Source organism: Anabrus simplex, chromosome 1, assembly GCF_040414725.1.
Source record: "Anabrus simplex isolate iqAnaSimp1 chromosome 1, ASM4041472v1, whole genome shotgun sequence".
NCBI lineage: Eukaryota > Metazoa > Arthropoda > Insecta > Orthoptera > Tettigoniidae > Anabrus > Anabrus simplex.
In genome coordinates, this window is record NC_090265.1 from 686,183,086 (window position 1) to 686,210,113 (window position 27,028).

Below are 27,028 nucleotides of genomic sequence, written 5' to 3' on the forward strand. Positions count from 1 at the left end.
TTTAGGAAGATCAAGCACTGTCCTTGAAGTGTGTGAACGAGTGGTTCACCCGTTTTCAAGGAGGCCGGGAAAGTGTTTCTGACAACCCCCGTAGCAGAAGAATGGTGACCACCGTCAGTGACTACAACATTTAGAAGGTGAAGACAATCACAAACGATCAGCAATTAACTGTGCGCACGATAGCGGATAAACTGCAGATTAACTGTGAATCCGTGCGACAAATCATTACCCAGAAGTTAGGGAAGAGAAAAATGTGTTCTCGCATCGTGCTCCATCACTAGACTGACGATCAGAAGCAGGCACGTTTAGAGGCTTGACAGGATTTTGTTGAAACGATGGATATGACACCAAATTTCTTGAACTGTGTTGTCACCAAGAGGATGAAACCTGGTGTCTCAGGTACGACCCCGAAACGAAACGGCAAAGCATGGAATGGCTTTCTCCGGGATCCCCTCGTTGGAACAAGGCCAGAGCTGAAAAGTCACGCATCAAAATTATGCTCATCACCTTTTTCGATAGTCAAGGCATTATCCACAAGGAATTTATACCTGAGGGAACGACATTGAATGCTGCACAGTACATCGAAATCTTGACCCGTTTTTGAAACGTCTACGCAGGGTACGACCCCAGTACGCACAACAAAGTTCAAAGCACATCTTCCCCGTCGCAGGTTCAAATAATGCACGCCTCTAGTATCCACGTAGGTGTACATCTTATCTACAGTTATTCACAAATTATGCATGGTTATTCAGCTAAGATGTCCACCACAAATAAGCCGTGAACAGTTTAAGATATTGACATTCTATTGTCACTTTCGTTAATGGTATTAAGGGGTTCATAGTTGAACATGCAGTACTTTTCCAGGCTTTTGACACAATGTATTGGCTCTTACATTTTCATATGAGAACGTTATTTCACACAATAACTGCCAATGATATACTATCAAGTTTACAGTCTTGGTTACTAGTACGTCACACAGCTTGCACTACAGGAGGATCGGTCTCGAGATGTGCACCGTCAGTCTTGAGAGAGAGCGTTGCCCATCACTATCATAAACACAATAATTAGGTCTTTTCCTCTTTCCCAGTGTTTCTCTGCCAACATTCTCAAAGCAAATAACACATCTGTTGTGCTTCTTCCAGCCCTAAAGCCATGCTGTTCCTCTTCTAAGATAGGCTCTAGTATATCCCTTACTCTGGCATCAATGATCATCTCCAAAATTTTAAGGCCATGTGATAGGAAGGTAATGCCTCTATAATTTTCACTTTTCCTTCTACTCCCTTTCTTGAGGATAGGAACTGTCATCCCTTTTGTCCAATCTTCAGGTATTTCGTTATCCTACCATACTGTTCTGAGAACTCTATACAGCCAATGTATTCCTGGTGGGCCAGCAGCTTTAATCATGTCAGCTGTAACTTCATCAGCTCATGCTGACTTACCACTTCTCATCTTATGGAGAGCTTACTCTACTTCTGTCCATGTAATTGGGATATCTTCCTCTATTGTTTTCTGTCCTACATCCTCAACGGAGATCTCCTTAGGGCCATTTAGGAGCTTGTCAAAATACTGTCCCATTGTATCCCTGATATCTTTCATATTGCGAACTATATTCCCATCTGTCGCCAAAGCTGTAATGGCTTCTTTATCTGATCTTTTACTTTTTACTTTCCATATATCATTTTCATCTTCTCTTTACTGTCTTCTTCCAGTTTAGTTGTAATTTCTTCCAAACTTTTCTCTTCCTTCCCATACAATTCCCTTGACTTCCAACTTCCAGTATTTATATTCTTTCGCCATCTCTTACAATTTATTGTTGTCTATATTTGGTCGCTGTTGATTCTTCTGTCAGACTTAGTCACATCAAGAGGTTTTTTTGGCTTTGTTCCTTTTCATTATGGCTTCTTTCACCATATCATTCAACCAAGATGTTCTTTTCTCTCTAACTCTTCTGCTTGTCCTTCCACATATTTTATCTGTACTACCAACCAGACTTGCTTCAAAATCATTCCATTCTTCATTACCTTTCTTTGTGTATTATTGGTATTTTGGCTCAGATTTCTTCTTGAAACTGCTGTTTGACTTCCAGATCTTTCGATTTCCAGACTTTAATTCATGGTTTTTTCTTCTTGTTTACTTTAATAATAGGTTTGGTGACTCTTAGGCCTGCAATGAGGAGTTTATGGTCACTATCAAGGCTCTCACTAGGTATCACTTTTACATCATGCACTTTTATCCACTTTACCTATCTGTTGATGATAAGGTCTACCACTGATCAATATTGACCATCCCAGCTGTACCCCGTTATCTTGTGGCTATCCCATTTCTGAAACCACAAGTTCTTCACCAGAAATTGGTTTCGTGTACAGAGATCAAGCAGAAGCACACCAAAACACTCTGGTGCCATGAAGGAGGCTACATTCACAAACTACTTGTCTGCCCGAGTGTGTTGGCAAGATAGAAAGTAAAATTTAGAAATTAGTGCAATTTCATATTACTGTATTTGCCAATTCAGAACATAGTGCTGGGATTAAATAGGTTAAGTATGAGCTTAATGTCTGAAGTCTAAAACAAAAGATTGTTATAATGCCTTGCAAATTTCACAGATCTCCAGTTGCAAGTGAAGTGTTGTAGGGATAAGGTGATAAGATTTCCTCCATAAGGAGCAAGTATGAATTTGAAAGAACTATAAGCAACTCCTTACAGGTTTGCCTTATTATAAGTAGGAACTTTGAATTCAATTAGGCAAATCAAACATCACTTTTTAGAACCTAAAGTTTTGCTATCTAATTATACACAGGGCTGAAGTAACCAACACTTCTGAAGAGTTGTCTTAAGGCTTACACAGTTTTTCATATTCTCTTTTTTTTTTTTTTTTTTTTGCTAGTTGTTTTACGTCGCACCGACACAGATAGGTCTTACGGCGACGATGGGACAGGGAAGGGCTAGGAGTGGGAAGGAAGCGGCCATGGCCTTAATTAGGGCACAGCCCCAGCATTTGCCTGGTGTGAAAATGGGAAACCACGGAAAACCATTTTCAGGGCTACCGACAGTGGGGTTCGAACCTACTATCTCCCGAATACTGGATACTGGCCGCATTTAAGCGACTGCAGCTATCGAGCTCGGTCCATATTCTCTTCTGTCTCCAACAACACACTGGGAAACAGGTGCTAAACTATTAGCTTCATGGGCTCATTCCGGACATGAACTAATCATATAACATAAAAGACATAATTTAAAATTTGTACCATGTTAAATTTCTTTATTTTTATTACAACAGTTATATAGAAATTCAGAGAGAACTTACTGTACAATGTGCAAAGAATTACTAAACTAGTAATCTAAATACCAAAAGTACAATTCAAGAAGAAAATCATGGAGATGAAAAATGTAGTAAATACATCTATAATACAAAATATACAGTTCCTGTAATGGCAGTGTCCCTATATACCATATATACGCAAATACTTTGCACATATTTTCATAAAAAATGTATATTTTATTCAGTCTAGGAATACATAATTATGTACAATTAATGTTATCATTTAGACTTCCACGGCCCGTGTAACTATTCATGATGTATATTTTGGGTTTATGCTGTGTAATGAACTATATACAAACACTCTCGGTGTGTTTCAAAAGTAAACTTGCCTTTCTTCATCAGGAGACAACAGAGAAATGAAATATGACGTATGAAAGGTTGCTAGGAGAAAGCAACGAGGAACTTATAATTGTGTCCTAAGATTTAAAAGGGACACCATGCTAGACACAACAAATGGCAACAGCAAAGCATCATTCTCTAATGGTCTTGATAATAGGTAGCTATGATTCACTGAGGTTGTCGTTGGCACCTTGTAAACCAAAGATCTGGTGGCGATACGTTTGTCATTTGGACGGAAGGTAAAGACAATCCTGGTCATTTCCTGGATCACCTTAATCGTCAGCACCCTTCCATTTGTTTCACCACAGAAATGGAATCTGATGGCAAAACACTATTTTTAGATGTTCTTGTCATCAAGATCTTTACGGCACAGCATTTATCGTAAGCCTACACACACCAATAGATATCTCCATGCAGATTCTCACCATCACCCTGCCCAGAAACAGGGTATCCATACAACTAACTACCAAGGCCAAGAGGATTTGTGAAGTGTCAGCTCTACAAGACGAAATTAACACCTTGAGAACCACCCTTGAGAGCAGCGGTTACAGCGAAGCTTAGATCTCCACGGTTCTGAAACGGACATAATCTGATGTCTGTTAAGGAAAAAGATGTAAAAGGAACTGCTTACCTACCTACCTTACATACATAACACGACGGATCATATTGCTAAAATCTTACATAGGTACCATGTATGAACTGTTTTTGGAATATCAGTTAAGATTAGGCAACTCCTGCGACCAAAGGACAGTTTGCCTAAGTTGCAACAACCTGGTATCTACAGAGTTCCCTGTACTTGTGGCAAGGTTTATATTGGGCAGACTTCCAAAACGGTATGCACTCGCATCAAAGAACAAGTCGTGTATCCGACTCAACCAACCTGATGAATCAGCTGTTGCTGATCATGCCTTAACAACTGGTCATGATGTAATGTTCCAAGAAGTGGATGTTCTTGCCCGTATAAAACAGTATCGCCCAAGAAACATCAGGAGGAGATTGAAATACATAAACACCCAGATAATTTCAACCACAATACAGGCTACAACTTAAGTGACTCATGGCTATCTATTATCAGAACCATTAGAAAATGATGCTTTGCTGTTGCCATTCACTGTGTCTAGCATGGGGCTAAAATGGCACCGTTTTACATCTTAGGACACCATTCTAAGTTCCTTGTTGCTTTCTCCTACCAACCTTTCATGCATCCTATTTCATTTCTTTGTTGTCTCCTGATGAAGGAAGGCAAGGTTCTTTTTGAAACGCATTGAGAGTGTTTATATAGTTCATTACAGGGCACAAACCCAAAATATACATCATGAATAGTTACAATTAATTTCTTGTAAATAAAACTCAAATTAAAGCTAATTTTGTCTTTTAAAATTTCTCCTAAAATTAGGATGCACAGATTATTTGATGGCATGAAGTATTCATGTACATACGGTAATACTGTGTTTTACAATTGCACTTACACTCTACAGACCCTAGTCTAGGCATTATATACAGCTTAAAAACTGACCCATTCACACATACTGAGACAAGGCAGTCACATAAAACATTGCTATAACCTGTACTTATGATCACTAGTACAGTGAAGATATAATACAGAAAATTAACACTTTTAGAAAGATGCAAGCAGTTTTCTCTAGCAAGGTGTTTTGAACCTGTTTGACGGTAGAAGTCTAGATCTTACTATATAAACAGCATTAACCCTTGCCATGCAAGTCCACAAAGAAGGTTTCACACATATCTTTGTAGAGTACTTGTTACAAACAAACATGTTATATATATATAAAAAAAAGTACTACACACAGTCATTAAAACCCCCTTGGTATCTACTCATCTTTATATGCATACATTCAACATAGCACCCGTATTGCGAGTTAGTACCTAGTTTTTTCAAATTCTGGTAGAAAAACATAAATGTTCTGTAAAATGTTAAAAAAATCGTTCATTAATGGCCAGTCAGAGGAACGATACAAGTATTCTAAATAGTGAAGATAGTAAACATCTGCACAAAATATATTAGTTCCTATAATGGCAGTGTCTCTATATACCATATATATGTAAATACTTCGCTCACATTTGAACAACAAATGTATATTTTATTCATTTTAGGAGTACATAGTACTGTAGTCTTGCCAGAAAGGGAAATCTGTTCTAACAGTGAATGGAAGAGTACAGCCAGGCTTAAAAAGAAAAACAACCCACAACCACTTTGTCGATGGACGATCTAAAGATTACTGCATAATATCATATCGCTTCCTTGCAAAATTAATGTGCGCCAAATCTTTTTTGGTTCAAAGTGCGGAAAAATAAATGCTTGCGTATTTCATAAAACCATTTTCCTTAATGATTCACCATGCAGTTTCGGATGAGTTTCGAAATAAAGATGTCAAGTAGCTGCCTTCCTATTACAAAACCTGGTATTTCAAATAAGTCAACTCCCATATAAAGTTAATATCAGAACCATGTAAAAACGTTAAATAAGGGTTCTACAGTATTAAGTAAGGGTACAAGTTGTTTTAACTGCTCGTTTATGGCTCAAGCTAAGCTGACGGTTATTAAATATCCAGAACATTGGAAAGCATGCAGCACGAAGAAAGTAAGATATCAGTGAAAGTTTTACATGCAACTTCAAGAAACAAGTAGAAATCTCCAGGCATTTCACACGTTCCTATACAGCCATTACAAATAGCACACTCTTGACAACACGCAGGTGAAACTAGTCTATTACAAACATCAGGGGAAGATTAAAAAACCCTCATGACAAATGTGATTAGCAGGTTGCCTACCAAAGAGCATTTATACTATGCAGGATTCAATTGTTGTAAATAAAACAAATGTGTGTCTAAAATTTTCTTTTAAAATCAGGGTGAACGGATTATTGGATGGTGTGGATTGTTCACGTACATAGGGCCTGTTAGGGATGGAGTCTTCTATGCAAGACTTTAAAGATTTTAAATCATCCCTGTCCTAAAGAGCAAAGTGAATACAGTACCATATTTGGCTTTCTACACATAGGTTATTAAAATGCAATAAAATATTAGCATAACTGGAGAGCTGTATACCAAAACTTGTCACTTACGCTAAGATGCAAATTGTTCAACCGATTGGAGACGAAAAACTGGAACTGCCCGTCTTCTGCTCCTAACTGTTGTTAACGACGAAAGATGGGCGCTGCCCGTCCGCCATTTGAATCTCTAATTTCTTATTCATAAATATAGATAGTGCTGATTATTGATATGTGTACTGTGTATTGAAGTTTTTGGAAGTTCCTTCACCACTATCGCTTATTTCACCTAATTATTTCTGTGGGTATTTTTTTCAGATGTGTGTGGTTTGTTTTTATATTGTGATCATGGCGGTGCCAAGGCCTGAACACAATAAAGTCTATTGAATCTGGTGAATTTAATGAGTGGGTGAAATTGACCGATATAAATTATGATTAATTCCATACAGGTCATTTTGATGACAATTTGAGTGAAAGCAGCGAGGAGTATGTGAACGAAAGTGATGTATGTGCGAGTGATTGAGCCCGGATTCACAAGCCGAATAATGTAGTAAAATTTCATTTCAACAGTCAATGCAGAGTCGATCGATTGATTTCTCGACAACTGTTTGAATCTGGGACAGAGGTGTATTTATTCAATTCTTGGGCAATGATTTCTGGATGGAGATCGTAAACGAAACTAATAAATATGCAGACAATGCATTTCTGGCTGGCGGGGATTGTGGTAATAGAAAGATTTATCCGTACACGATATGAAGGCTTATTTTGCCCTAGTCTTAATATCACAGAATACGAAACCTAGCCAAAATGATTACTGGAGCATGAAGAAAGCTTTATATTTCCAGTCCAAGAAGTGTATTATTATTCTTCATCTGGAAGATCGTTTTAAAACACATCACACAAAGAAAAACCTACATTAGAACGAAGTTAAGAAATATTCAGTCACAGGGGTCAAACAAGTTAAGAATAAATTTGGTCTTCAATCGGTCATCACAAAATTTCTATATAAGGTTAAAATTGTTTTTATAAAAATATAAAATAATAATAATTCATATACTGTAACTATACTTATACACAGTAGATTAAAAGTAATGAAAGACTCTACAACACTAATTATTACGAGAAGTCAATATTTTGCGAGGTTTCCTTGTCACCCGACCCTTCTTTGCACTTGATATTTCGTCCTTCCCAGTGTTTTCCTTTTCCTCAATCTGCAACAAGAGAACGTAACATATTGACATATCAGGAGTTTAATGCAGGGTTCACATTTCAGTTAAAGAAATGTGAATGAACTTTATTTACAGAGGGCTACCACCACAGTCTAATATAAAGTCACAAAATTTGATGCATTTTTGCATCTGTTCTAATGCACTGCATGCATGTGGCCAGAAGACAGCCACTGGTGCAGACTCATGAAAGTGCTTCATTGTTACACAAGATAAACCAATCGCAGAATTCTCAAACTGCTCAGTGGCGTGAATTTAATGCATAATTTTGCTACAAACACTAAGATATTAATGTACATTGTATTCAGCCCAGTTTGCAGATACAGAACTTACTTTATAAGTTAGCACTTTGATAAGCAGTAGAAACTCAACTACCTGGATAACCAAATTCAAAATTTCAATTTTTTTAAAAGATGCACATGAAGAGCAATAAAATAAACATCCAGTATAATATATAAAATATTTAGGAACATTATGAAGCTTCAAAGGCTGAAAATCTAGCACTGTTGAAGAAATTGCTAATTTTTTATTTATTATTGTTATTATTATTTATTGTTTATCTTTGCAGTAAGAGTAAACAAAATGAAAGTAGCTCTTCACGTCAAGATAACTTAGGATCTGGATAACTAAGGTCTGGATATAATCTAATTTGCATCTTGTATCTCTCTATATTTGTATGGAATGAGATTTCCTCATCCAAAATAGAATTGAACACCATCATTCTGTAAGTAAACAAAAATATCAGCTCTTTGTCTGCAAGGCTATACGTAGCAGGAAATGTCAAATTTCTCTGTTAATATTGACTATATATTTAAAAAAAATGTATAGTGTCATAAAATTTACAGTCATGTGTGTTTCTAGTGTCTTTACTATATAAGGAAAAATAAGATATAATTCCAATTATTGCATTTTTCATCTATCTAAGATTCATTCTATCTTCTTCCCAATGGCCTTTTCCCTAGTTATCAGGGGGCCAGCAACTTTGATAGAATTGATGGCCTTTTCCCTAGCTACCTGAGGGCCGGCCCACTTTTACAACCGGATGCGCTACCTGACACAAACCCCATGAGGAGGTATGTATTCAACATAGCCTGTTTCTGTGGTTGTTTGTGGTATGTGTGTTGTATGCAAATGAAGATGTGTGCATCAAGTATAAAATATCCAGCCCCCAAGCTAGAGGAATTGACCAGATCCAGCTAAAATCCCTAAGCCAGCTGGGAATCCAACCAGAGGCACTCTGAACCAAAAGCCAGTATGCTGACCTTTCCGCCAATGAACTGGAATGAAGGATAAAATCTTACATATTTACTGTACAAACTATAATAATGGTGATATTTAGATAAACTATTAGCATCGCTACCATAGAAATGCTGTTCAGTCATCATGGTAACTGGTGAAGATGCAGTTCGCTGCAATGCAGCACAAGAAGGCTGATGTTAGGTGGCTAAGTCACTTATGCCAGGTTCCACTTCACAGGGACAAAATGTATCCAGGCCTCCACAAATAATGTTGAATTATCTAATTAAGACTATTTAACACATCCACTATGGCCTGAATACTGACCAATCCCATTAATAGTTTGTGTCAGTTTACACCAATCATGGTTGATTGAACGAAATATTCCTATTGCACCTGATAAGATATTATTGAAGGTGATAAGCTATTTATTGTTTCCAACATTTATAAAGCAGAGAATTAATCAAATATGGCAGAAATTGAAAGAGATATGCAGAAGCAAAATTATTATATTAGAATGCAATAAATTCAATTAAATAATACTGTATAAAATACCTATGTTATTTTCATTTTATTAATACAGATTATCGTCATAATCATCATCATCTTCATTATCCGCTTCCAGCTTCCCGGGTCACGTTGTGAATCAAGGACCTCCATCACTGTCTGTCTCTCCACAATTCATCTCCTTTTTGGCAGAAGTACATCTTATGGTTTTCCTCCCCTCTTCTCTATGCACTCCCACACTGAATCTGACCATCTGTTTCGGGGTCTTCCTCGTGGTCTCCTGTTAACTTCTCAGGAAAAAACTTTTTGGCACTCTCCCTCTCATTCTCATCATATGCCCATACCACTTTAGCTTTGTTGTTTCTATCCTGTCTTGAAGTTTCAAGATTCCTGTCCTTTTCCTTATCTCTTCATTTCTAACTCTATCCTTTCTGTATCACCCTTGATACCTCTTAGGAATTTCTTCGCTGCTGTATTCTACTATCCTCTCGTTTTGTTGTAGTCCACGATCCAGGTTGAATGTAATACTTTCTTATATTTCTTCAGGGCATCTTGATTCCACAAAATCCCCCCCCTTACACACTGGTAGAAGCTGTTTGCTTGTTTTATTCTTTTCCCCGATTTCCTCAGTTATCTTTTCATCTTCTGTGATCCCACTTCCCAAGTACTTAAAACTTTTAATAATAATAATAATGCTATTTGCTTTACATCCCACTAACTACTTTTACGGTTTTCGGAGACGCCGAGGTGCCGGAATTTAGTCCCGCAGGAGTTCTTTTACGTGCCAGTAAATCTACCGACACGAGGCTGTCGTATTTGAGCACCTTCAAATACCACCGGACTGAGCCAGGATCGAACCTGCCAAGTTGGGGTCAGAAGGCTAGCGCCTTAACCGTCTGAGCCACTCAGCCCGGCCTTAAAACTTTTAACCAGTTCCAGAATTTTACCATTCAGTTTTCTCTTTCCTCTTCCTTCCCCTTGTCATCACTATTGTTTTACTTTTCTCTGTGCTTACATTCATCCCAAATTTTTTTATCTGTTGATTCCATACATCTACTTGTTTTTGTACTTCCATTTCATCCTCACCCCATATCACTATATCATCTGCAAACAACATGGCTTTTGTTGCCTGTCTTCCCAATATCTGTTAAATGTCCTTATGAATTTCTTCTACGACGAATAATATGGGGGATAGAATACCTCCCTGTCGGAGACCAGCTTCAACTTAAAACCTTTCTGTTTTTCCTATACTAGTCTTTACACTAGTAACACCATTTTTGTACATATCTTGCATCATTTGCACTTCCACTCTTAACTTTTTTTCCCCTTAATGTGTCCCATACCAGCTGTCAGGGCACACTGTCATAAGCTTTTTCAATGTGAATGTCATCGCTATGTCTTTTCCAAACTCCATAGCTGCCAACTTTACAAAACCAAAAATCAGGAGATTTTGATATGAAAATCAGGAAAAATCGGGAGAAATCAGGAGATACGACTTAATCTACATGTCTTGCGCAATGCAATACTATGATACATTTATAACACTTATAGTCTCAAAACCTGACTGTTGCTATACAAGGCTACAAGGCTGAAAATAACACACCTCTATTCCCTCACAGGAAGTAATTGAGTGAGATTATCAGTCTCTGATAAGCCTTCCGAAAATAGTATGAACTCATGCTCCACACGTATGTATCGGTCATGCACTTAAATGCCATTACTTAGCAAATGCATAGATTAATATATTACATCAAGTGCCCGCGCGATTATGCGAAGCACAATGCTATTTGTATCAAATAACTAGCTGTTGTACCCATCCTTCACTATGGAATTTTGAGAAAGACTGTCCTTACAGGTTTTCCAACTGAAGTCAACATAGGTCGTTAGAATGATGTCGGTATGAATGTCACGATTAAAAGTAATGTTGTCTTATGAAATATTTGATAACATGAAAAACAGTACATTTTCTCACTTTTAAAGTAAGGCACCACAGTTTCGATCTAACATTCCAAGTTTCAGAGCTAGAATGACCAGGCCACAGACAGCCACTAACACTCCTGTGTCATTATTTCACTTATGATGATGCTTGTTGTTTAAAGGGACTTAACATCTAGGTCATCAGCCCCTAATGGTACAAAATGCGACGAAATGTAATGACAATTTAAAAGTCCAGAATCATCCACTGACCAGAATTCAAAACGTGCTGTTCCTCACATAGTGGCTACTAACCATAGGCAAGGCACACGCATGGTGTCGCTCATAGAGTGGTACTAATCACAGGTACTGTAAAACTCACCCTGATTCACATGCTATTGCTACTAATCACAAATATATTGTGTACCTAACATAGTGGTACTACGCGCAAGTAAAAGCGACAGAGCATGGTGGTACTAATTATAAGTAGTCTCATGGTTCTAATTCAACCATCCCTAGGTTGCCCCTTTTAGTCGCCTCTTACGACAGGCAGGGGATACCGTGGGTGTATTCTTCGCCTGCGTACCCCACACACACGGGGAAGGGGGGTGTTCGGTCCACGAGAGCTATTTTATTTCGCTTAAGTCCGCCGGCAAGCCGGTTAGGACCCCCGTATCCCCCACCTGGAACGCGCCACGTTGTAATATTACCTCTCTCCGTGCTACGCCAACGTAGTAGGTTCGTGGTTATTCCATTTAAGTGTGCACACTGCTCATTCCAGTCACTGTCTCAGAGTAGGTATTGAATAGCTGGAATACTATGATGATCCAGTGTGTTGCGTACCAGTAGTATCCGAAAATTTATGAACCAGAGGAATCGCATGCTGAGAGAGAGAGAGATAGATAGATATCTAACTCCCCAGCTACTTCCCGCCAATATTCAAGCAGGCTGTTATACGAGGTACGCAGCAGTAATCTCATCTATTTGAGATAAATGGTAGCAGAATACACAAAGCACGTCACAACAAACAATGGTCAATGTAATGTTATTGTTGATCAATTTTATGAGCTGTCTATATTGTAGGCTTTCACATTTAGTTTTCTTCCGACTCTGTATATTAGAGCATCTGATGTAAAGAGAGTCCTCATTTCTTTTACGACTACCTTTTGTGTTATTATTCAAACCATCGTTCCTTCATGACTTCTCTCATTCTTATAATCATCTTCACAATATTATTATAGTCAGTACTGGAAAACTGAAGACATAAATAATCAGAAATTGTACTCTCTATAACTGTTGTTATGTAGTACTTTTTGATATGACCAATTAGATAGGTAATTAAAAAATACATTTTTTTTTACCTTCCCCTAAACTACCATTTCGAACAGGGTGAATAAAATTATTTGTAGCGTGGACTGTAGTCCCTTATTGCCTGACGTTACATACCGATTTTCATTAAATTATCCTCAGCCATTTTGTCGTGATGCGCGTACATACTTATATGCAGACAGACATTGCGGAAAATTAAAACATGCATTTCTCCTTGTTAGTGTGGTCACGACAGGTACAGAAATATTCTTTATACATTCTGAGCAATGTACAGACAATTTTTTTAAAAGTTATGAGATAATTATTCAAAATTGTCTCCAAAAGGCTCCTAAAATCTCTAGAAAAGTCACTAGTCATTATCATTGAAATTCTATCACTAAATCACTAAAAACAGAGCTCGATAGCTGCAGTCGCTTAAGTGCGGCCAGTATCCAGTATTCGGAAGATAGTGGGTTCGAACCCCACTGTCGGCAGCCCTGAAGATGGTTTTCCGTGGTTTCCCATTTTCACACCAGGCAAATGCTGGGGCTGTACCTTAAGGCCACGGCTGCTTCCTTCCCAAACCTAGCCTTTTCCTGTCCCATCGTCGCAATAAGACCTATCTGTGTCGGTGCGACGTAAAGCAACTTGCAAAAAAAAAAAACGAACAACCTATAAGACTCCACATCTAGCGTCTAGTCTCTAGAATCGAGTAGACTGACGTGAACGAACACGAACATAGTACGCGAGAACGAGAGATTGACGATATACAGGTTTCAATAAACATCGCACATTCGCGCACATTTCTTGCATTAATAAACGTAGATATTTCGTTTGAAAGCGGCCAATGAGCGAAGGACTTCCAGCCACTCGCGTAAAAAAGGTGAAATGGCGGGATTTGAAAACAAATGTTTTAAGTCCACCAAGAAATAAGCTAAAATCGGGAGAAATAATAGAATAATCGGGAGGCGGGAAAAACTGTCGAAAATTGGGAGTCTCCCGCCTAAATCGGGAGAGTTGGCAGGTATGCAAACTCCCATCTTTTCTCCATCATGTCTTAATGTCAAGATCAGGTCAAACATTGATCTCTCCTTCCTAAAACCATACTGTTTTTCTTCCATTTCTCCTAGATTCCTCCTCAGTCTTCCTTTCAATACTCTCTCTCAAAGATCTTAACTACATGGGCAATAAGGGTGATCCCTCCGCAGTTATTACATTCCTTTTTAAATATTTTCTGGGATCTCTTTTTTCCTCCAGATTATTAACTAATCTATACAGCCACTGTAGCCCTACTGGTCCTGCTGCTCTACTGCTCTTCATCTTTTGTATGGCTTCTTGTATTTCTAAACATTCAAAAATTTTTTTTTTGTTCTTTTCCCATTGTTTCTTCTTGCTCCTTCTCATCTACCAGTTCACAGTATTTAATATTTAGCAATTCTGAGAAGTATTCTTCCCATCTTTTTAGTATGACACCTCTTTGCATCAATATCTGCCCTGTTTCAGATGTTACAAATTTTGTATCTTCCTATTTCTTAAACTATTCTTCACCAACCCATACAAAACCTTTTTACTTCCATTTATATCCCCATGTAAAGTTTCTGTGAAACTTTCCCAGCTCTTCCGTTTCTCTTTTTGTACTATTTTTTAACACACCTTTTCGGCTTCTTTATTTCTGCCAATTATCTGTACTTTTGCTGCCTATCCACTTCCTCCAAGCCATTTGTTTCTCTCTAACACCTTCCTTTACCCTGCTGTTCCACTAAGGAGTCTCATTTTCATTTTTCCTCCCTGATAATCTTCCACAGGTGCTTACTGCACACTTTACAAAACCATTTCTGAAACATGTCCATTCCTCTTCCACACTGTTCACGTATCTTTGGGAATTTCACATTCTCTTGAAACTTTTCCTTTATTTCTTTCTCTTTTAACTTCCATCCCTTTATTTCTCTTTCCCTTTTTTCTATTCATTCTTTTACCATTTCTTAATTTGGCTATCACCACTTAATGGTTTCCATCGAAAACTGCTCTTGGCATTGCTGTCACATCTTCCAGTTGTCTACATTTCTCCTTCTCCACCAGAATAAGATCAATCATTGTCTTTGTCTATCTTCCCATCCATATCTAGTTATTTTTTGTGAGTTCTTTGTTCTAAAACATGTGTATTGCCAAAAATGAATCCATTTCTTCTACAAAAATCTATTACCAAATCTCCTTTTCATCTTGGTTTCCGTAACTATAGGGGCCAATTATCTCTTCTTTTCCCTGTCTCTGTTCCAACATGTGCATTCATGTCTCCCATTATTATAACCTCTTTAGTCTTCAATAAACAACTTTCCAGTTCTTCAAGAAACTTCTGAACAATCGTCTGCAATCCCCGATTGGAGTGCATAAACCTGTATAAAATCCTTGATTCCACTCTTAAGTCCAAGATTTTTTTTTTTTTTTGCTAGTTGCTTTACGTTACACCAACACATAGGTCTTATGGCGACGATCAAGTCCAAGTCTAACTTTAATTATCCTGTCACTGATCTGGTCAATTTTATCCACATATTGCACTAGGTCTTCTCTCAATATAACACCAACACCATTTGTTGCTATATTTCCTCCACTCCAATATATTCTATACCCTTTCTTTAATTCTTTTTGACCTTTCCCCTTCCGTTTTGTTTCACCCATTCCCAACATTGATGTCTCTTCTCCATATACTCTATCAGATCTTCGACCTTGCCATTCAAAGTCATGACAATGATACCGATTCTGGTGATGTCTGGTAGCCCACTTCTCACAGTTCAGAGCACTGGGAACTGCGTGCACTTCAAGGGGACGTCTTAGCATTTTCCGAGCCCTCGATTCACTAGCACTCCCTGTTTGTACCTTGGATTCGCCACTCCCAAAGAAATTTTATTACCTTCTGCCTGGTTCAAATTAGGCCACCTCTAACGGAGTTAGACGCCTTTTGTAGCCTGTCCTCTGAAGTACGGATGCTACGGGTTTGTCCCTTCCGCCATCTCCGCCGTTGAGGTCTTTACCCATAACCCAGGGCAAGGGCCCTCCATATTTATGTCCCCTGGAGAGAGGGTGTCCCAGTATTTTAAAACCCCTAGGAATCGGGCTACCTGTTGGTCCACGGGTTGTATTGGGTATTTCTACCAAATCGTACTGTAGGGACCCCCTATCCACCACCTGGGGACGCGCTCTAGGGGTCAGGCTCCCCTGGTAATTTATTGGAAATTAACCCTGCCCTCAAAGGCTGAGGGTATTTGCAGAGGATTATTAAATATAATAGTAAATAATATAATAAATAGTAAATAATAGTTAATTGTCTAGCCAAATAAAACTTGTGGTTTCAAGAATAATGTTATTTGCTTTACGTCCCACTAACTACTCTTTTACGGTTTTCGGAGACACCAGAATTTTGTCCCGCAGGAGTTCTTTTATGTGCCAGTAAATCTACCGACACGAGGTTGACATATTTGAGCACCTTCAAATACCACCGGACTGAGCCAGGATAGAACCTGCCAAGTTGGGGTCAGAAAGCCAGCGCCTAAACCGTCTGAGCCACTCTGCCCGGCACTCGTTTTATCTTCATATAATTTTCCTCTCATTGTTTGCTTGTAAAATTACCGACAAGATGAAACATACTCTTTGTATTACCCTTGATAATAATGTATATGTGGACATGAAATACCCCTTGTGGACATGCAAGCAACCTGCCGTACTGTAATTCGATGTTGGCTCATCAAGGACAAGCCCAGCGCTTAAAACTGTTGATCAGCGACAGACTCCTAACGCAGGTTGGTTGATATACTTTTGTCACTATGGCTTGATGTTGAAATATATGGAATTGAAGAAGGCTAGGGCGTTCCCAGTAGGCAACTGATTAAGGAAATGTGCAAGAGTTGCCACCATTTTTAAAGAATGATGCCAGCCAAACAAACAAGTCCTAGATACAGTTTGCTTCCCTTATGGATGGCCAACGACTCGAAAAGCAAGCGAAGTAGCCGAAGCAGTAACCGTAACACTCCGGTTGACTGCTGTAGCCGCGCCTCATAGCAAGGTCGACTGATGTAGAAGTTGTGTGTTTCTCGGTTGTTTTTATTTTAATTTAGTGTTGGCTACTGAATGCATGATTCGAAGCAGTGTATCGATTCATTCAAGTGTCCGGGTGAATCGATTCAAAGGAACGGCGAGCTCACGGCACACGATTCAGCTTACTCCCAGCGGACAGTGCTGAGTGGCGCACTCACTGGACTTTGACGGGGAGCCGAGCTTCCGCTGCAGCGAGACGGTGAATCATGGCACACCGAAAGAATAGTGAACGAGTGCGGCTCAGTGAGACACATGATACACACGGCTCCTTATCGGCTCACTGGACACGCGGAGAGCCGAGCTTCCGCTGCAGCGAGACAGTGACCCATGGCACACCGAAAGAATCGTGAACGAGCCGGCTCAGTGAGACACAAGATACACACGGCTCCTTATCGGCTCACTGCAGCGAGACATACAGTGAGCCATGCTACACTGAAAGAATCGTATGCTATAATGGACTCTCGAGCTCAGCTCATTTGAAAATAATACCCATTTGCATACACTGTCCTCTTCTTACAGGGAGGTTTAAATAATAGATGGATTAAAATAATAATAATAATAATAATAATAATAATAATAATAATCGTATGGCCTCAGCTACCGTTTGCAGTGTTAAAAGGGTAGTCACAACATAATTCTGAAGTAGCTAGTAAGTAGGTAGGCTATTAGGTTATACTATTTATTAGTTTAATGAATCTTAGTATTATAACTTAGTTGACTTTTGACAATTAAACTCGACTCTAGCCTGCCCTATGACTATGAGTCATGCTCATGACCACTCAAAAGTACATGTTTTATATTGGGAAGAACGGCTCAGTATTCTCTCAGTTCATATGTCACATCGTTGCACAAGACTTCAATCATATGTGGACAGACGCAATAACAGTATGTTGAATCAGAAAATCAGCGGGCTACTGTACATCTCGGGTAGCCTATACAAAACATGATTTAAAAAAATCCTCAGCTGATAGAAATATACATATTTTCAAAAATGAATGAGCGAGTTGTCGTGCGGTTAACATCGCGTGGCTATGCGCTTGCATTCGGGGGATGGTGGATTCGAATCCCACTGTCGGCAGCCGTTAAGATGGTTTTCCGTAGTTCACCATTTTCACACCAGGAAATGCTGGGACTGTACCTTAATTCAGGCCATGGCTGCTACCTTCCTAATCCTAACCTTTCCCACCCTGCGTCGCCGGAAACCTTCGATGTATTAGAGTAACTAGCATTTTTTCTAAGAAAGGAGTTCATAGTATGAAGACCAGATGGCAGCTACGAGCACTGAATGCTGTTGCTGCTGTCTTACCAGCACATACTACACAGATGCAGGAGGAGCGGTGACCAATGAGCCGTGAATCGGATCACTGTATCAATTCAGTAACGTGAACGGAATCAAATGAATCGATTCAGTAAAATGAATCGAATGTCCCATCACTATTTTAATTATGATACACTGCTGGGGAAGTTCGGCCCTGGAGGTCTCTCGTGACTGCCTTGGAAGTCTATATTTACGGCTACGATTACCAGATGACGGGAGTAACCAGTTCGAGGACGAAAACAATGTGTCCAGTATGGTACTCACTTCGCGCATAGTTGCTCCCCTGGGCCGATGTGTTTGGGCTTCTTGACTTAGCTTAGCTTTCGATCGCTTTGAAATTCAGAAAGGCCTAATGACTGAGAAAAGATATACTGCGGAGGAAGCTCTTGGCCTCATACTGGGAAGTGACTTTGAAGAAGATGACGATATTTGTCACCTGATTCTGGTGACTGAACGACTTCAATAATGTTTTCTACTTCAATTAACACGTCGTCGACTAAAGGGTCGGCCTACTTAGATGATTCGACTGAACCTCTCATTGCGGCATGTGGTGCGTGGTGTATTGTTGAGTGCCTCATACGAACGGTTATGAGATTAACTTCATAGACACCGCAACGAATTGTGAATTTATACCAGCCACAGATTGTGTCAGTTTTAACCATATCTTCATGTGCCGTCCTGACAATGTCCAACAGCATTTCAGCATGATTTTAACAAGCTCTACAGGAACATTTCATTGTATTCTTTTCTGCCCTCTTTATTTCTAGCATTCTTGTATTTTCTTCGTTCATCAATCAGGTCTAGTATCTCCTGAGTTATCCACCGATTCTTAGCTAATCTTTTCTTCCTTCCTTTCTAACATTCCTTCAGCAGCCCTACGGACTTTATTTTTCACGACTACCCACTTTTCCTCTATTGTGTTTCCTCCAGCCTTTCCATTTAGTCCTTGTGTAACATGCTCTTTGAAACAATCCCTCATACTTTTTTCTTTCCACTTGTCTAGATCCCACCTTCTTGCATTCCTTCCTCTCTTCAATTTCTTGAACTTCAGATGGCATTCCATGACCAACAAGTTATGGTCAGAGTCCACATCAGCTCCTGGGAAAGTTCTGCAATTCAACACTGGGAAAGTTCTGCAATTCAACACCTGGTTTCTGAATTTCTGCGTAATTATAATGAAATCTATTTGATACCTTGCAGTGTCTCCAGGTCTCATCCACGTATACAGCAGTTGTTTGTAGTGTTTGAACCAAGTATTGGCAAATTATGATCAGTGCAGAATTCAATCAGCCAACTTCCTCTTTTGCTCCTTTGTCCTAATCCAAATTTACCTACTGTATTACCTTATCTTCCTTGGTCTATCACTGCATTCCAGTCTCCCATCACAAATTCAAATAACCTTTTACATATTGTATTAAATCTTCTATCTCTTCATATATTCTTTCAATTTCCTCATCATCCTCTGAACTAGTAGGCATATAGACCTGCATTATTGTGGTGGGCATTGGTTTGGTGTCCATCTTCACGACAATAATTCTTTCCCTATGCTGGTCGTAGTAGCTTATCCGCCACCCTATTTTGTTATCTATATATATATGAAATAAGAGTTTTGTCTTACATTGCTCAGAATTTGAAAAGAATGGTATTTCTGTATCGGTCATGTTCATAGTAACAAGGAAATACACTTTTCTTTTCCATACTGTGTCTATATGTATGTACACGCATTACAAGAAAACAACTTAATTTAATGAAAATCGGTATGTAAAGTCGGCTATAAATAATTTTATTCATACTGAGTGAAATGGTAGTTTAGGGGAAGGCCTAAACTTTAATTCTCGAATATTTACATTATTAGTGGTCCTATCGATAAATACTGCATAACTAAAGTTATATAGAATTAAATTTCCGATCATTTATGTCATACATTGTTACCGTACCGGATTTGATAACACAGATATCAATGAATTTGCATTTTTGTTGCCAAGTCCATATCAACGCCGAGCCACAAGAAAATGGGTTACGGTAACAGAATTTTAATGAAAATCGGTATATAGAGTCAGAGAATAAGAAACTACAGTCTAAGCTTTGAACACTTATTCACCCTGGATGAAATTTTAGTTTAGGGGAAGGCACCTAAAATTAAATTTTTAAATACCTATGTTATTGGTCATATCAAAAAGTACTACATAACAAAAGTTATAGAGAATAAAATTTCCAATCATTTATGTTTCATTCAGTTATACCATACCGACTATGATAAGAATTGTATTTCAGAGTCAGGAAAACTAAATGGGAAGACCTACATTATAGTAAGCGCATAACACTAATGAACAATAACATTACATTGACCATTATTTGTCGTGATGTTCTTTGTCTCTTACGCTGCTGCTGAACTTCAATACATAGGATTATACTGCATACTTGAGTATAACAGCCTGACTGAATATTGGCGGGAAATGCAGTAGCTGGGGAGTTACAAAACTTTCTTTTTTAGCATGCCATTTCTCTGGTTCATACATTTTCCGACACTGCTGTTACGTAACACACTGATTCATCATAGTACTCCAGCTATTCGATCCCTACTCTGACGCGCTGTTTTGAATGAGCAGTGTACACACTTAAGGCAGAGGCTCACTTAGTAGCAGCAGCAGCAGCAGTAGTAGTACGACCTGGTCTAGAATTACAATTTAGGCCTATTCCAAATTATAGCACAATTCACTAAATAACTCAAAATTCAACCCTGAAAAGAGCCGTTTCTTAAGAAAAGCTTTTTTCATCTTCACTTTTATTAAATTATACATACTTCCTTTTTATTCCAAGTTAGCAGTGAAGGGGGGGTTTCTCCTTCGATTTGGAGGAAAAATTTGCCGTTTAGTCTGATAGATTTTTCCGCTGCCAGTGTAATGAATTGAGATTTCCAGCTCATCAGGTACTCCTAGGAAACAAGTTAGTAAAAGGGCATAGATTATGTCCTGGGACTCTCCACTATTCGACCCCCCTCCCCCCCCACCGAATAAAGACTAAGTGTTCACGGATCACGGCTATCTGAGTGCTGGTCATTCCAGCTCTGGAACTTCGGACCATTAGATCGGCAGCGCAGTACTCTTCGTTAAAAGTGAGAAAATGTGTGGTTTTTCATTTGATCAAGTTATTTCATATGAAAGCATTGCTTTTAATCGCGCCATTCCTACTGACGTCATTGTAATGACCTATGTTCATTTCAGTTGGGAAAACCACTCGGACAGTCTTTCTGAGGACGTAAAAAGGCTGATGGAGTGAGAGTGTCTGCCATTATAATGAGAACTCCCCAACTGATTGTGACTGATGGTACGGCGTGACGAAAGTCAATGTCCGGCGTCTAAAGATGCGTAGGCCTAATGTACAATAAGGCATTCATATGATTCTACAAACTTCTTTTTGAGCCTGATTTAAATTTTTTGAAGAGAAAAGTGGGGTTCATCTTAGATTCGGAGAAATACGGTACTATATTTTTTTTCAGAATGAAATTAAACACACACTTTCACGTAGTATCGGATTACGAAAAATAACAAACAAGTAAGCCGTAGTGTGGATATTACCTGCGGAAACACAAGTTTCGAACAAAATGATTGCCGTTTCGTACCGATTTTAATGTGCATGAAGGGTTTTCCGACTTTTACACACAAATCGGATATAACGACAATCCGTTATAGCGAGTAAATTTTTCGCTGTTATGAATTATCGCTATAACGGACTTCTACTGTATTTATGTCTGTAACATACTTTATGCATTTGTTTGCTATCCGCGGTAAATAATGCACAGTAATCTACCAACGCGCGTGGCGCGTGATCCATCTGGTGACCAGTATTACTTCTCGATTTCAACCACCGTGCGGGTCACGCACCAGGCGCGTGAGTGGGCAAGTCCACAAGTTCGATAGAACTCATCCTACCAACATACAAAACTTCGGTAATTACAACTTTTAAGAGTCCCGCACAAATATTTTGCTCAGGTTGGCAGGTATGTCACGCTCTGCTAATACCGGTGAACGTGTTAATAAATAGTTTTTCTTTCATTTAACAAGTGTATTGATCAAGGAGGATTCAAATAAACTATTTTAAATAGTTATACATAATAAAATGTTGTGTAACTTGCGATAAACACACACTCCAGTCGTGAAGGAAGAACTCAAGACTGGGGATATATTGAATCAAGTCACAGTTCTAAAATGTCATCAGAGAAGTCTGTTCAGTCATAATCTCTAGAAATCCCTTCTACAGCAATATTATTACATCCAAGGCACGATTAGGTGATGAGCTAAAGCTTCAGCGTGGAGCTATTAGGCCTTAGGTCGTTCTTGCCCGGACTCAGCAGAGCTCTTTATGTTGCAACTCATGGACGACACATTGGTATTGGGAGAACATAGTTGAAAAAATTCACATCAGAGGGCAGACTCATCCAGAATACACTGCTGAAAAGGAATTATGGTTATAAAGGAGAGAAGTGCCAGCCAGGAAATCATACAAACATGGGGAGTCATGATACTGTGTTGCAATGCTCATGGATTGAACCTGATAAATTTCATATTTGAGCCCGTATTGTCAAAAGTATTAACTTGTAAAAATCTTAACAACAAATATTTCATCCACCTTTACAATACCATGATCGCTTTTACTAATAAGACTAAATTAAAATATATTGGTGATGCATGTTTTCGTCCCTCTTTCAGGACATGTTCAGTCGCACATAAAATCATTTAAAATATGGTAAGGACACAAAATCAGTGAATAAAAGGTATATGAATTTTGTAACGCGGTGTATTGGGGTTTTGTCAATCTTGAGCCATAAGATAACAAACATGAATACGATCTGAATCACAAAGTTTAGTTGTTGCACGGGTTAAAACATCGTTGCATGCGAGGAATTGCACAAATGTAATACAACATGAGTGGCTACGATACAGATGTTAATTCCCATAGGGAATCTGAAATATTTGTCCTGAATGAGTAAATTTATAATACCAATATAAATGGTCCGTTATTGGACATTATAAATTTTCTATGTAATCACAGTTCAATACGGACCAATCAACATGACAATTAAGTTTTATGCCACACTCTTATTTAACAAGACTAGGCATTTATAAATATATTTTTCCAAATTTCTCTTCGTAAATTTAGAGTGCAATGATAAATCGTGTATGTACTGTATTTTCACATTCTAATTTTTGCTGAAAGAGGGAGATAACAAGAGGAACTTCGTTCCCATCAGTGTAGTCATTTTTGCCATCCTTAAATGAAGTAAGGAATCACAAGTACACTACTTTGACTTTTATCCAACACTTTTGAGCACTGAATATGTTTGACTTTAGATGCAAATGGTGTAATTCCTACAGTAATCCCATGCTTGCGCTTGGGCAAATATTTGTTCATGAACTCTCCGATTCTTACCAACATAATATCTGGAGCACTGCTGCCTGACTGTAGCACATGAGACGATTTACTGGGGATGTCACTGGTTGATGAAGATGATCCAAGACGTTGCAAGGGTACATCTCTATCTGATGATGATGAAAGATCTTCTTCAGAGCCAGATACTGGCATCTAAAATAAGCAATGAACATTCTAAATTAAAATCCCTGCCCAATAGTACATTTCAATAATATCTAATAACTCAAGTCTATCGATGGGGAATCAATAAATTTTCAAATCATAAATAAAACAAAATTGCATATTTTTAATGTTGAAATAATTTATTTACCTAATGAATAAAAAGTATGTAAATGCAATCCCTGCTAAATATAAAATTTGAAACTAGGTATACATTTCCATACTAAGCAATAGAGAACTAAAATATCTAGGCCAATCTCGTATGAGAAACTGCATACTAAACCCTACCAAGAAAATGGACACTGGAGACTATAGAAACAGCCTACAAGGAAATGGAATCGTAATGAGCACAATAAGGAAGAAACTAATGCCATCCTTTGGAAATCTACTCAGAACACCAGAAAACAGGATTATCAGGAGAATTACGGAAAAATTATGGAACGGTAAAATCAACATTAGACGAGTTACAGAAATAAAGGAAGATATGAGGCAACTATGTATTACAATAATAAAAAGACAAAATCAAGAAACTCTTAGTCCAACAAACCAGACCACAAAGATGAACACACTGACAATGGAACACTTGATTTCACACAAGAAAAAGAAAGGGAAAAAACTGAGATAATGAAGAAGTACTGGGCTGAGAGGAAACTAAAACCACTTCTAAAAAATTAATAGAAAGTGGTCCAATGAAGGCAATAAAATATAAATGAGTAAATAAAAAACTAAAAATCAATGTATATTAAGGGAGAGGTGGACACTAAAAAAAAAAGTTGAAGAGGCAAGAAGGTTCTGATAAATGTGCACTTTTCTTCCTCTCCAGTAAAATTTGAAGGGGAAAATACATATATAAAATTCATTCTAAAGAATATCTTAATCTTACACTTTAAAATACATACTGCAATGCTGGTTGTAATTCCTGCTTCTTCTTCCATTCTAGCCCTGTACCTCTGTATGATCAGTTCATGTGGAGAAGTGGGCTTGAAATTTCTTGGGTATGTGATCTCTTGCCTCTCAGGTGTTTTGCCTAAAAAAAAGTTCATTTCAGGATTAAAACAAATGTCTCAATGTCTTCAAAACACAGTAGAAAAGATGACTTGTGCTACCCCCGCAGCGAACAGACCATGTACGTATATTATTGAAAAGATTTTCTTACATTATTTAATCTTTTCCTGAAAGTTAACATATTTACAAAATAATCCTTTACTGCAGTAAACCAAGTTTTGACAATGATGATGGAATAATATGTCAAAAAATATTAAATTTTGATATGGATACAAGTTTCACAATGAAGGAACATCTAAATAGGATGATGAGTGGAGGAGTGAGAGAAACAGTATATCACCACCAGAATAATGTTATTGGCTTCATGTCCCACTAACTACTTTTATGGATTTCAGAGTCCTCACCACATAAGATATTCTCTGTATTTATAAGTTCTTAGCAGGTACATAAATGTTAGACGCAAATATCCACCGGTTTTGTATCTACATGGGATAAGAACTTTATTTTAATAATCTTTCTTTTTTTTCTCTTGCTAGTGGCTTTACGTCGCACCGACACAGATAGGTCTTATGGTGACGATGGAACAGGAAATAACTAGGAGTGGGAAGGAAGCGGCCGTGGCCTTAATTAAGGTACAGCCCCAGCATTTGCCTCGTGTGAAAATGGGAAATCTATTAAGATATTAAATATCAGGGACGTAAAATACTTTATTTTTATTTTTTAAACTACGCAATCATGGTTAACGTTGGCAACACATTTGGCATTTACCTGACAAAATGCATTAATACTCAGCAATAGGTCACTCAAAGAGAGTTCCAGTGTCTCTGCCATTAAGTACAGTAAAGTGGAAATTTGAAATAGACACATACCGTATATTCTCGCATAATTAATGCCCTTGCATAATTTACGCATCCCAATATTTTTGGATCAAAGTGGAGAAAAAAGAAATTTTCAAGTATTTGAGGCAACCACTTCTTCAAACATCCGTCATGCAGCTCCGGATTAGTTTCGAAATAAATATGTGACTCTAGCGGCCTTCCTGTTGCGAAACCGGGCATCAGTTATCGCGAACCATATGGGAACTGAGCAGCGGACAGGAGGTATTCAGCGTACAAATGCAATGGGCACTACTGCGGTAACAGAAGTGCACTTGAAGCGTCCCAACAAGTCTCAAAAGCATTTTGCGGACCAAAAAGCAGCAAGTTTTCGCAAGTAGAGGAGGATCTGCTTAATTATACGATTTCGATACGCAACGTTGGATATAGTCACTGCAGGGGCAAAACCTTGTATGTGAAATATTTTAGCTTAGAACTTTGGCCAGTAAGGTTCTGTCATCTAAGGTGCAATATTGTGTGAATATTGTCAAGGGATTATCATTCTCCATATTGTACTTACTGCGGATCAGTATGCCTTCAAAAATATTATCACATAGGAGGTTTTGTCCCGGCAACGACGATATGCTGTTTCTTACGAAAGGCTGTACAGAATTTAGAGGACGAAAATTGCCGCTGCACATGAATCGATGACCTGGATTTGATGCTTTTTTCAAGGGGCCTAACATCGAAGGTCATCGGCCCGACCCGGATTTGAAGGTTAGCCACGGGAGGAGGAATAATTTTATGAAGATAAATGGGACTTTCTTTTCGACGATGAACAACATTATGCCAAAAATGCTGAATGATTTCAACCAAAAGGCAATTGATTTTCATTGCTTTGTGCTTAGAAACGTAACTGAACTTACCGGTAGCCACTACAGTCCACGTAGGTCCTTGGCCTCCTTAATCACCTGCCTCCATTAGTCCCGGTCCTCTGCTTTCCTTCTCCAATTGATCTCTCAAATAGGAACTGCAGGTCAGACGCCTATCACTTTCCATATGCCACAAAATTGAAGATTGATAACAAAGGGGCATAGTGTTATAGAATGCGCTACCGGATTTGAAGACAAAAATTTCATGATGTTCCGCATTGAACTGTATCACAATTAAATTGAAATAACAAATAACGAAGTTCAACCTATTCAATAGAAGTAAATAGGAAATGTAGTGTTATATTCTTATTTAATTATAAGCGGAAGCGGTACCGGTTCCGACCCCAATCTGGGCCATCAGCCGAATAAAAATACAAAAACAATGCATAGGAAAACAAGAAATTAAAGGATGAGTCTTTCA

The 27,028-nt window shown here is 38.4% G+C and overlaps 1 protein-coding gene across 1 annotated transcript in view; it reads right to left on the reverse strand.

Moving 5' to 3' along the window:
* Positions 1-3,247: 3,247 nt before the first annotated feature.
* The window catches only part of LOC137496953 (kinesin-like protein Klp61F), an 87,716-nt gene continuing 63,935 nt past the window's right edge, over positions 3,248-27,028 (reverse strand). Inside the window, exons 4-6 of the mRNA XM_068225138.1 lie at positions 24,755-24,882; positions 23,697-23,849; positions 3,248-7,879 (exon numbers count right to left, since the gene is read on the reverse strand). Coding sequence (XP_068081239.1) covers positions 7,778-7,879; positions 23,697-23,849; positions 24,755-24,882 — 383 coding nt within the window. The 3' untranslated portion in view covers positions 3,248-7,777. The remainder of the gene's footprint in view (positions 7,880-23,696; positions 23,850-24,754; positions 24,883-27,028) is intronic.